General features: G+C 50.9%; 2 protein-coding genes across 2 annotated transcripts; both read left to right on the top strand.

Moving 5' to 3' along the window:
- Positions 1-672: 672 nt before the first annotated feature.
- LOC308475166 (ubiquilin-1-like) lies at positions 673-2900 on the top strand. Its single transcript, XM_081002138.1, has one exon. It carries the CDS (start codon positions 988-990, stop codon positions 2830-2832), a length of 1845 nt encoding a protein of 614 aa, XP_080858264.1. The 5' UTR covers positions 673-987; the 3' UTR covers positions 2833-2900.
- Positions 2901-10548: 7648 nt separating this feature from the next.
- Positions 10549-11544, top strand: LOC308476317 (olfactory receptor 52D1-like; the record flags this gene model as incomplete). The annotated part of the gene is made up of 1 exon (XM_081003856.1): positions 10549-11544. One exon carries the CDS (start codon positions 10549-10551, stop codon positions 11542-11544), a length of 996 nt encoding a protein of 331 aa, XP_080859982.1.
- Positions 11545-12516: the final 972 nt, after the last annotated feature.

The raw sequence follows: 12516 nt of genomic DNA, 5'->3' as shown, positions 1-12516 counted from the left end.
GCTGGCACTGCCACCTGTGGCAATGAGTTCCACAGTTTAAATCTGTGCTGCGTGAAGAAGGACTTTCTTTATCTGTCCTGAATCTTCCAACATCCAGGTTGAATTTAGCAACGGAAGGAATGGCAAGACAAACTGTTACGAGTATATTGAACTGGCTAGATTAACAGAGGCACTTAGAGATCACACTAGACAAGGGTTTCAAAAAGCATGGGGGAAATGCAGAGAACACTTCACAGAGCAGTGCCCTAAAATACATACCTGGACTTGTTTCTGCAGAAGACTTTGTGAAGATTTAAGTTATAATTAGAAAAATCTTAATAATTATTCATAAAGGAAACAGCTTATAAGAATAAAGAGGCCAGATACAGTATAAAGGAAGTATTTTATTTGGTTCTTTGTATTGTTGTATGTTATGCTTATTGTATGTTATGTTCACGTTTAATGAGGGTGGATTTCTGTATTGGGGGGTGGGGGGTCTATGTTATGTTGTAAATAAAATTCCCAATATTTTTTTTAAAAGAAAGAATTTAGCAACGAAAGCACACTCTTCCCCCGAGTCACTCCAGTTAAGTGCACCACTGCACTCCCCTTTATTGGGGAGGGGGGCCCCCATGGAGGCCTTGCCCACCAGGGCCTCCCCTCCTGGTTCTCTGTGAGGTCAGCGGTGACCTCACAGTCCAGGCAGCTTCACAGAGAGGCCATGTCTTCTGGCAGCAGCAGAGGGGAGAAGAGGAAAATGAAGGTGCCTGCCAGGTTGTGAGCAAGCGGAAAAGGAAGGCAACATCTCGCTGTTATGTGCGCTCTGGCCTTGGCTAGTGTTGAGACAAAGGGGGGCAGCAGCAGACCACTGGCCCCTTCCCACCTCTCGTGTCCTCTACGGGAACAAGTGGCGGCGGCAGCAGCAGCAGCAGCATCGCCGCCACACCGGAAGGAAAAGACGACGTCCCGCTTTCCTCCTTCTCCCTGAACCTCTGCTCCTCAGCAGCCATGTCCGAGAGCAAGAAGCCCCACGGGGCTGCCGCCGGCACCCGCGTCATCAAGGTGACCGTCAAGACCCTCAAGCGCAAGGAGCACTTTGAGGTGGCTGAGAGCACCCTGGTGCAGGACTTCAAAAAGCTCATCTCTGAGCGCTTCAAGATGCCCCTGGAGCAGCTGTCGCTGATCTTTGCCGGCGAGATCCTCAAGGACCAGGACACTCTGGCACAGCACAAGATTGTCAGTGGGTCCAAGGTGCACCTCTTCATCAAGTCGCAGAGGAGGCTGTCGGGGAACCCTGTGCCCTCCCCGGGAAACACCGGTCCCACTGCCTTCCTGCCCGTGCCACCCACAAGCATGTTGCTCTCCAGCGAGGCCTCCTCGGAGCACAGCCTTGACCTGTCCGAGTGGAGCAACCAGCCGGAAGAGCTGATGGCTTCATGCCACAAGCTGGTGGCGCAGACCATGGAGAACCTCTTGCTTCAGATGGTCACTCTGAACCTGGATGCCTCCACCTTGAACAACAACCCGCTTCTCTTGGGCTTCCTCGTTGGCGTCACCGGCATGAACGTTCTGGGCCTGAGCTCCATGGACGTGTCTGACATTGTGGGCGAGGCCCACGAACAGGACATGACCCGGCAGGAGCTCATCAGCGAGGTGATGCAGCACCCTTTTGTGCAGAACCTCTTTGGTGACACTGAGCAGGTCAGGCAGATGATCATGTCCGTCCCGCAGATGCAGCAGCTGGCTGAGCAGAACCCTGAGATCAACCATATCCTCAACAACTCCGAGTTCCTGCGGGAGATGATCGACGTGGCCACCAGCCCGGCGGTGATGGACGAGATCATCAGGAACCACGACCGAGCCCTGAGCAACCTCGAAAGCATCCCAGGTGGGTACAGTGCCTTGCAGCAGCTCTACAACGACATAGAGGCCCCCATGCTGAACGCAGTCCAAGCCCAGTTCCAGGGCAACACGTTTGCCCCATCAGAGAACAAGCCCCCTTCTGGGGGGATCAGCCCTCTGGCCCGGACAGAAAATAGAGAGCCCCTGCCCAATCCCTGGGCTCCTCAGTCCAACAACAGTGGTGGCGACAATTTCTGCAACGGTGACCTCAATGGTACCAATAATGATCCTGGTCAGGGCTACATCCTGCTTGCTTTAGGCCCGGGAGTCCGGCCTGAGCTGAGCAAGTCCGAAAGCATCCAGAACATGGTTCACCAACTCACAGAGAACCTGGAGTTCATGCAGAACATGTCCAATGCCCTCTCGAAACCCGATGGGCCTACCCAGTTATTCCTCAGCCATTGCAACTCCCCCGAGAGTAACGATGCTTCTCTGCCTCAAGGGTGGGTGCAGCAGCTCCCTGCAAAACTGGAGAGGTCAGAGGCCGCTGCACTGCTGACCAACCCCAGAGCGGTCCAGGCTCTCCTCCAGCTGCAGATGAGCCTGCTGATCCTGACAAGAGAAGTGCCAGATTTCCTCCAAGCCTTGACGGACCCGGACGTTGAGCCCGAGAGCATGGAAGACTCTGACGAGGGAGAGAGCCCGTCCTCGGAAGCTGGGAGCCTCATCTCGGCTGACGAAAGCCTGGAGTTAGAAAGCAGTGAATCCAAAGCAGAAGAAAGAAGACGGGGACGACGAAGAAGAAGAAGAAGAGGAGGAAGAGAGGAGGAGGAGGAGGAGGAAGACGAAGAAATGGATCAGCAAGCTCCAGTGGTCCTCTATCAGATGCAGCTGCAGCAGCTCCAGATGATGGGCTTCCAGAACCAGGAACTGAACCTGCAAGCTTTAATTGACACAGATGGAGATATTGGTGCAGCGGTTGAAAAGCTTACGAACTCTCGTGCATCCTAGCAACAGATTTACCTTTGCCTCTTGTAGGGTCACCTGATACACTAAAGTCAGCATGGTGGATATTACAATGGCCTTGCCTCAGTGCTCCTTTACTCAGGCTGGGTTTTCTTAGGGGTGCTTATAAGAGTCGGGGAAGGAAGACCTTACATTAAAAACCATCCTCAGCAGATGCCTGAAAGCCACCGAGGAAGTAGGTGTGTGTTGCGTCATCACCTTCAGGGCCCTTTCTGGCTCCCTTGGCCTAAGGGGGAACAGAGGAGTCCACCCTAGCTGGGTCCTCCCTAGCTGTCCAGAGAGCCCTTAGCCCCTCTTGGTTTCCTGCTGGCCTGCTGGAACTTCGTTGACAATGCTGGAGGGATTTTTGGCAGAGGAGTTGCCTTGACCCAGGATGTCCTCCAGCACTTCAGGACTCCAGCTGGGAAGCTGTTGTGCTGGTCTCAGCCAGAGCTCTGGAGCTGCCCCTGGCCTTCTCTTTCTCTCTCCTTCTGGTTGGCTTATATCTTTCTGGTACAGAGCATTAAGATACCCAGAGCCAAGAGTTTCAGTGGGCCTAGTGGGCAAGGGCTTCAGTTCCTCTCGCCCACATCCCTCTGGGGGGCCGTGTGGGTGGGCACACAAAGCTGCTGAAGTGAGCAGCTTAGCTCCCTCAGATGTCTTAATTTGCTGGTGCCTTTTCCACACTGCAAAACTTCCTGCTTGTGCAGACACTCTGCGGGGTCTCAGGACTGGGTGGGGAGCTCAGGCCAACCAGGGTCTGCGCTTTGAACATCTTCCCATGAAAGGGGGGTGGGCATATCCTGTGGGCAAGTTCCGCTCATGTTGGCACCTCTGCACAGAAAGAAAAGCCCCCAATGATTCGCAGGTAGGTGTCTGGGCCCCCATCTGGGCTCCTGTGATGCTCCATCAAAGGCAGAACCAGCAGACCCAAGCTATGCTTGAAAGAGGCTTTTGATAAACTGGAGTGGCCTTTCCTTGGAGCACCACCGCTTTCTCTTGGGGTAAATAATTCCTGGGTACCAGATTGGTCTTCTTAATCTGCTTTTTCACTTTGGACTGTAGGCAACCATGTGGCGTCAATCCTCAAGTTGCACAACAGGTCAGAGCACACGTGAGTGTGCCACAGGCAGTAAAGTGGTGCTTATTTTCCACAGAAAAGGATGAGAAAAGGATGCTGGTCCAGATGAGCTATTGGCAACTCTGCTTATGGGGAAGGTTTGTAGCTCAGTGATAGAACATCTGCCCCAGCAGACGGTCCAAGGTTCAGTGCCCGGCACCTTCAGGTAGGCTTGGGAGAGACTCCTGTATGAAATCGGAGAGAGTCGCTGCCAGTCGGTGTACAGTGGTACCTTGGGTTAAGTAATTAATTCGTTCCAGAGGTCCATTCTTAACCTGAAAATGTTCTTAACCTGAAGCACCACTTTAGCTAATGGGGCCTCCTGCTGCTGCTGCACCGCCGGAGCACGATTTCTGTTCTCATCCTGAAGCAAAGTTCTTAACCCGAGGTACTATTTCTGGGTTAGCGGAGTCTGTAACCTGAAGTGTATGTAACCTGAAGCATATGTAACCTGAGGCACCACTCTAGACAATAATGAGCTAGAGGGACCCACTGGTTTGGGTCAGTATAAAGTAACTTCCTATATCCCTATGGATCAGGTCAATGGCCCATCTAGTCCAGCATCCTGTTCTCACAGTGGCCAGCCAGATACCTGCAAGAAACCCACAAACAGGAGTCGACCACAAGAGCCCTCTCCTTGCCTGGGGTTTCCAGCAACTGGCATCCAGGAGAATTGTTGCCTCCAACTCAGAGTTATTGACAGCCCTCTGCTCCATGAATTTGAAAAGCAACTAGGTTGGTGCCCATCTCTGCCTCCTGTGGCAGCAAGCTCCATAGTTCAGCATGAAGAAGACCTTTATTTTGTCCTGAATCTCCCAGCATCCCACTTTAGCCAGTGTGGTGCAGTGGTTAAGAGTGGTGGACTCGTAATCTGGTGAACTGGGTTTGTGTCCCCGCTCCTCCACATGCAGCTGCTGGGTGACCTTGGGTTAGTCACACTTCTCTGAAGTCTCTCAGCCTCACTCACCTCACAGAGTGTTTGTTGTGGGGAAGGAAGGGAAAGGAGATTGTGAGCCGCTTTGAGACTCCTTCGGGTAGTGATAAAGTGGGATATCAAATCCAAACACATCTTCTTTATTGGATGCCCATGTTTGCTATGTTAAGCATCTATCCCTGATGCCTGCCAACTGCAGCCACTCCAGCGTCACAACCATTGCTCTGCAGTTCATCCTGGGCAATGGTGGGTCTCACACACATGCCTTGTGCGGTGGTCCTATCCCTGCTTGCCTGCAGGCAGCCCCTCCACCCCGAAACTGCTTCCCAGAAACAGCAGCCCACATAACAAAGATACAAACATGGGGGGACAGACCCTGCAACAAGCCCAGGTGCCAATGTGGTCTCCATATCCTCTTAATAAACAAAAAAGATGTAACCAGTGGTACTTTTGAATAAATAAGGTATACTATTCGTTGTATCAAATTGTAGATTTCAACGGACGTTTCATAAAGTTCAACAAAAAAAGCAGAAGACCCAGTGGATCAGTTCATTCTCTAGTCAGTTCATGCATAAGGTCCATACATGTATAAGTGTCCATTCCACCTGTCTGTTCATAGAGTCCAATAATCCACATGGAGAGTTGTTACAGTTCCACAGATCCTTTCACAGAGTCTAAGACAAGGATTTCCGGAATATTAGCCTTGTTTCCCCATCCTAGGCTTCATCAGTAGAACAGGCTCACATGTAATATTACAGGATAGTGGATCTTTTGCTATAACTATGTTATAATTACTATGCTATAAGATCCACTATCCTGTAATATTACATATGAGACTCTGTGAAAGGATTCTGTGGAACTGTAACAACTCTTCATGTGCCCATTCCATAATGATAATTTTAATATTTATACCCAGCACATCTTATTGGTTTGCCCCAGCACTCTGGGCAGCTTCCAACATATCTAAAAACATAATAAAACAGTAAGCATTAAAAAATAACCTTCCCTATTACAGGAGTGCCTTTAGACAGCTTGGAGGTCACATAACTCCATACCCTCAAACATTTCTCCAATGAAAATAGGGGCCCCTAAGGAAAAGCAGGACATTCTGGGATCAAATCAGAAACTGGGATGGCTTCTGTAAATCAGGGATGTCCCTGGAAAATAGGGTCTGGGATCTGCAAAACTAACCAATGTAACCAAATCAAATTAAGTTGGGCAGGAGTTCGTTAACAGATGGGGATAATTTCTATCTCCATCGCCTGCCCAAGTTAACAGCTGAACGCTGTGTTCACACTACAAGTTTTCCTAAGACTCCTCTCTTCCTGCTGCATTGGCCAGGCACCCCATTGGCCAATGTTCACCCTGATGAATCCGTCAAGTCAAAGGGGCACCCACCAACAGTTAGGAGCCCATCCTACACTCGAGCAGGACCCTGGCAGAGACACATGCCCGACTGGCATGTTCTCTCCCTCCTGGTCATTCGTTCAGGAGCTTCAAAAGCTTTCTTCTGCCCGAACATCACAGAGACCGATGCTAACAGACACAGGCACACTTAGGGATCCCCAGAGTCTTCACAGCTTGTGTAACAGACCTCAGCAACTCAGCATTTTGGCTAATCTACTTTATTTACATATAAACACACACGAGCACTGCACCATGGCTCCCTCTCTCTCTAGCGTCATACAGCAAAGAGAAAAGAACAAAGGACAATAGTCCCACTTCACAGAACACAGTAACACAAACATCCTGTTTCCGTCACTTCCCACTCTGTGGAGTCAAAACATACATCGTCATGTGATAGACAAAAATCCCATGACTGCAATCATAGAGCAGGAATTCTAACACCAACACCCGCAGGCCACGCCTGACAACAGGGATTAAGGGATGCCCACAACCCAACACAGTCACAGCTTCTCACCTGTCCAGACTGTGTGCCAGTTAGCCAGATTGAAGGACCACCCCTGTAACAGACAAACATTGCCTTCGGAGGCAGAGTATGTCTGTTGGGGGGTTTCCCACAGGCATCTGGTCGGCCACTATGAGAACAGGATGCTGGACTCAATGGGCCATTGGCCTGATCCAGCGGGCCCTTCTTAAGTTCTTGTGATTCAGAGGCCTTGCCTAACGGGGGGGGGGGAGCTTCCAGAGATGATCCATTCTGGTGATGGCCACTGCCTTGGTGCACTTGGGGAGGATAAGGAATGTATATGAATGGATGGGTGGAAAAATGAAAAAGGTGGGATGATACAACAACAACTGGAAGCACAGCAAGATTTTTGAATGCTCCACTTGGCCAGGCCAGCAAACAAATGATCTGCCAAGCTGTATGCAACCAACCTAGTCTGGAAATCAAGCTTTAGCTGCCCCAGAGCATAAAGAGCACCAGCTGTTATACAGCTCTCAGTTCCATAATGACACCTGTAGTGGTTTTACATCTCCAGTTTGCTGCTGTTAACAGAATCAGATCTTCAAAAGTACAGCACACATACACATACAGAGAGAGAGAGAGAGAGAGAGAGAGAGAGAGAGAGAGAGAGAGAGAGTCTCTGTGTTGGGGGAGTCAACACCAGCTTCTGCTGCTTCATCACACCTGGGATTCATTCGCTGCACCTCCTGGGATCTCCACTCACCTGAACCCTCCTCTGTCCCTCCTCCTGGGATTCCTGAGGAAACTGCATAAATTGCCACGGCCAGACTGCTGGAGACACTGCAGAGTCCTCTCCTGATTCACCAACAACATTCTGTATTTCCATACAGAAAAGAGCTTGGTGAGTCTTTTTATACACTGGGAAGAACTTTTAAAAAATATATCACCATCTCCCATCCCCAGTCAGATTCCACCTGGAGTCCTGCGTCCAGTTCTTCTGGGCACCCCCCCCCCCCAGTTTAGGAAGGACATGGACATGTTGGAAGATGTGCAGAAGAGGGCGACCAAGATGGTCAAGAGTCTGAAGACCAAGCCATGTGAGGAATCGTTGAAGGAGCTGGGTATGTTTAGCCGGGGAAAGAGGAGACTGAGAGGAGAGATGATGACCATCTTCAAATCACTGAATGGCTAACCTAGGGAAGATGGAGCAAGCTGCTCCAGAGGGGAGGGCCCAAGCCAAGAAAGGAGATTCTGACTAAACACACGGAAGAACTTTCTGGGGATAAGAGCTGCTTGAAAGAGAAATGCACTCCCTCAGAAGGTGGCAGTCTCTCCTTCTTTGGAGATCTTTAAGCAGAGGTTGGGCGACCTTAGATGGTCAGGGGTTCTTGGGCTGTGATTCCTGCACTGCAGGGATTAGATGGTCTTTGGGGGTCCCTTCCTACCCTGTAATTCTAAAGAGAATTCTGAAGAAGCCAAACAATTGCCTCTTCGAGGTTTTTTGGCAGGGGGCACTGGAGGACGGTGCCTGGCCACCTCCCCAATGATATTGAAAATGCAGCCCTCATCCCAGGATACTACAGTTTCATTTGGCATCTTTTCACCTGGGCTTCCTCCCCCATGTTACTCCACTTCAGGCTGCAGTTCTGTCCCTTCACTGAAATACTTTTCCGTCCCAAAATCAGGGGTTGCCTGCAATGAAGATGGATTTCAGGACATGAGAGAAAATGGGCTGTGCCCCTCTGAGTAAGAGCGGAATGCTTTCTTTGAAGTAGGGAGGGATCTTAGTGTGGTTCTCGGGGAAGGAAAGATCACTGGGAAATGTTACAACCAAAGCAGAAATCCACACTGGCTTTCTGAGAAGGAGAGGGACCTTGCCAGCTATTGCAGTGGCAACCGTGCAGGACAGAGGGCTTGTAGCGCCTCCTTTTTCTCCACTTTCAGATGCAGTGATGCTTCTGGGTACCAGTAGCTGGAAGCCACAAGAGAAGAGACGACTGTTGTGCTTGGATCCTGCTTGCAGGCATCTGGTTGGCTACTGTGAGAACAGGGTGATGGATGAGATGGGCTGTTGACCTGACCCAGCAGCAAGCTCTTCTCACGTTCTTATGGCTGACCAAAAAAGAGAAGGGGATATGTCTTCAAACTGTGAATACTTAAACTGTGGAAACCGTGACGGCCAGCAATTGAGTGGCCTTAGAAGAGGATTAGACAGAGGGCTCTTGTGCTCAGATCCTGTTTGCGGGTTTCCCACAGGTACCTGCAACGCAACCCCTTCCAATTTAGAAATCTCAGCTACAGCATCCATGACAGACGGCCATGCTTAAAAACCTCCAAGGAAGGAGAGTCCACAACCTCCTGAGGGAGAGCGTTCCACTGTCAAACAGCTCTTACCATCAGAAAGTTCTTCCGTGTATTTAGTCAGAATCTCCTTTCTTGTAACTTGAAGCCAGTTGGTTTGAGTCCTACCCTCCAGAGCAGGAGAAAACAAGCCCTTCAGATGGTTCACATATCTCAGTCTCCTCTTCTCCAGACTAAATGCCCCCAACTCCCCCAAACCATTACCATAAAGCTTGATTTCCAGACTAGGTTGGTTGCATACAGCTTGGCAGATCATTTGTTTGCTGGCCTGGCCAAGTGGAGCATTCAAAAATCTTGCTGTGCTTCCTGTTGTTGTTGTTGTTGTTGTTGTTGTTGTATCATCCCACCTTGTTCATTTTTTCCACCCATCCATTTATATACATTCCTTATCCTCCCCAAGGGCACCAAGGCAGTGACCATCACCAGAATGGATCATCTCTAGAAGCTCAGTCAGCAGAGGTTGGATGGCCATCTGTCCTGGATGTTTTAGTTGAGATTCCTACACTGCAGGGGGTTGAGCTAGATGACCCTTGGGGGTACCTTCCATCTCTACGAAAAGTCCAGTTGTTCTGATAAGAGGGGAGCAGCAACAAGAGTCCCTTTCACACCCTTTGAGGTGTGAAAAAGGGTCAACACCAACGCCTGCACCTGAACCCCCCCCATCTCTCCAGCTACCAGCTGCCGTTTCTGAAGTCACCCAAGGGAGAGAAAGCAACAGGTCGCACCTGGATAGAGGTCCAGCTGAGAGCCTGCCTTCTTCCCAACCTCTGTCACCCAGCAGAAGGGAAGGCAGCCACAGTCCTTCCATTGTGCTTGGATCCAGCCTCAAGGCCTGTTGAATTGCCACCAACTGGACCACAAAACTAAGGGTTTGTCCACGATTACCTTTCCTCCGCTCTTTCCAGGCACGGTCCTCACTTTAAAACTCTGTATCTGAGCACACACCCTTTTTTTGTCTTGGCTCCAGTGCTTTCCCCATGAAAACCCGCTCTTTAAAGCTCAATCAGAGCAAACGGCAATCCGCAAATTGATGTTTGCTCTGTCTGAGCACTAAAGAGCAGATTTTCATCCTGAAAGCTTGGAGCAAAATACAAAGAAACAAAAGCACCCAGACACAGATCTTTTCAGCTTGGATATCTTTTGCGCCTGCAAAAAGCAGCAGAGCAAACAGTGGATAGTTTGCTTTCTGCCTCCTCCTTCCCAATCCGTTTGCCTTTCATGCCATGCCTCTCAGATTGTAGGCAGCAGGGACCATCTTCCTACTGAGGTTTATAAGTAAAAAATGCTGAAAGCATAGAACCATTGACTTGTAGCATTGGAAGGGACCGGGAGGGTATCCTGGTCCAAGCTCCTGCAATGCAGGAACCTTTTGCCCAATATGGGGCTCGAACCCACAACAAACAAATGAATGAAGTGCTCAGGGAGCTTCACTTGGCCATGTCTGCCCCCAACTACAGCAGCAGCTTCGTCCCTCCCTGGTTCTTCCTTGCCGGCATCCCAGGACTGGAGGACTTCCATGTGTGGATTTCCATCCCATTCTGCTGGATGTACCTGGTGGCCTTGCTGGGCAACCTCATGCTGGTGGCCACCATCGCCTCAGAGCCTGCTCTCCACCAGCCCATGTATTTCTTCCTTTCCTTGCTGGCTGCCTCCGATGTGGTCCTCTCCAGCACCACCATCCCCAGAGCGATGGGCATCTTCTGGTTCGGTGCTGGGGCCATCTCCTCTGGCGCCTGCCTCACCCAGGTCTTCTTCATCCACTTCACCTCTGCTGTGGAGTCGGCCATCTTGATGACCATGGCCTTTGACCGCTACGTGGCCATCTGCAACCCCTTGAGGCATGCGGCCATTTTGACCCGCATGGTGATCGGGAGGATCGGGGTGGTCTGTGTCCTCCGGGGCTTCTTCGCCGTGGTCATCCTTGTGTTCCTCCTGCTCCGGCTGCCCTATTGTGGCCACAACGTCATCCCGCACACCTACTGTGAACACATGGGTGTCGCTCGCCTGGCCTGTGGAGACATCACCCCCAATGTGGTATATGGCTTGACAGCAGCTCTGTCCACCCTGGGGGTTGACTCCGTCCTCATCGCCATCTCCTACTCGCTGATCCTCAGGACCGTCTTTCGGCTCCCGTCCAAGGATGCTCGCCACAAAGCCCTGGACACCTGTGGCTCCCACCTCTGCGTCATCCTGATGTTCTACACACCGGCCTTCTTCTCCTTCCTCACCCACCGCTTTGGGCACAACATCCCTCGCCACGTCCACATCCTGCTGGCCAACCTCTACGTCATCGTGCCCCCCATGCTCAACCCCATTGTCTACGGGGTTAAAATGAAGCAGATTCGGGAAGCGGCCAGGCGCCTCCTCTTGCAAGGGGTGGGGGCGTTTCTCAGTCCCAAAACTGGGGCCCCACCCCTGACCAATGGGGCATAGCAGGAAGGGGCTCTCTGTATGTATTGCTGTCACTGTTTATTGCTGCCTCTGAGTGGTGAATTGTGACAGCCTGATGAGGAGGCTTCTCTGCACATTCCCTGGCTCTGGGAACAACTGCTTCCTGCCCTGATGACTGTGTGTCAACGTGGGGTTCCACAGGGCTCAGTCCTATCCCCCATGTTATTTAACATCTACATGAAACCGCTGGGTGGGGTTTGGAGTACATTGTCAGCAGCGTGGTGATGACACTCAGCTCTGTTTCTCCTTTACATCTGCAGGTGAGGCAGTGGAAGTGCTGGGCCGTTGTCTTGCCTCGGTAATGGACTGGATGAGAGCCAACAAACTGAAGCTCAATCCAGATAAGACTAAGGCAACTGTTAGTTTGTGCTTCCTTAGACTAGATGGGTGGGAGGTGTTAGAATTCCTGCTCCATGACTGCAATCATGGGATTGTTGTCTATTACATGACGGTATATGTTTTGACTCCACAGAGTGGGAAGTGACGGAGACAGGATGTTTGTGTTACTGTGTTTCCTGAAGTGGGATTATTGTTCTCTCTCCTTTGTTCTCTCTCTTTGCTGTCTGATGCTAGAGAGAGAGGGAGCTGTGTTGCAGTGCTCCGTGTGTGTTTATGTGTAAATAAAGTAGATTAGCCAAAATGCTGAGTTGCTGAGGTCTGTTACACAAGCTGTGAAGACTCTGCAAAGCCCTAAGTGTGCCGGTGTCTGTTGGCATCGGTCGCTGTGATGTTCAGGCTGAATAAAGCTTTTGAAGCTCCCGAACGATCGACCAGGAGGGAGAGAACATGCCAGTCGGGCATGTGTCTCTGCCAGGGTCCTACTCGAGTGTAGGACGAGCTCCTGACAGGAGGTTGCCTGCTCTGGATGGGGTTACGCTGCCCCTGAAGGAGCAGCTTTGTAGCTTTGTGGTCCTCCTGGATCCTTTGCTGTTGCTTGAGGCTCAGGTGGCCTCA

Source organism: Podarcis pityusensis, assembly GCF_964106645.2.
Source record: "Podarcis pityusensis genome assembly, chromosome: 4".
In the NCBI taxonomy this organism is placed as follows: domain Eukaryota; kingdom Metazoa; phylum Chordata; class Lepidosauria; order Squamata; family Lacertidae; genus Podarcis; species Podarcis pityusensis.
Note: the sequence above shows the minus strand (reverse complement) of the source record. Positions and strands in the feature narration are given on the sequence as shown.

What these genes read in the sequence shown, in the direction of transcription:
- LOC308475166 (XM_081002138.1), top strand. Translation starts at nt 988, where the DNA reads ATGTCCGAGAGCAAGAAGCCCCACGGGGCTGCCGCCGGCACCCGCGTC.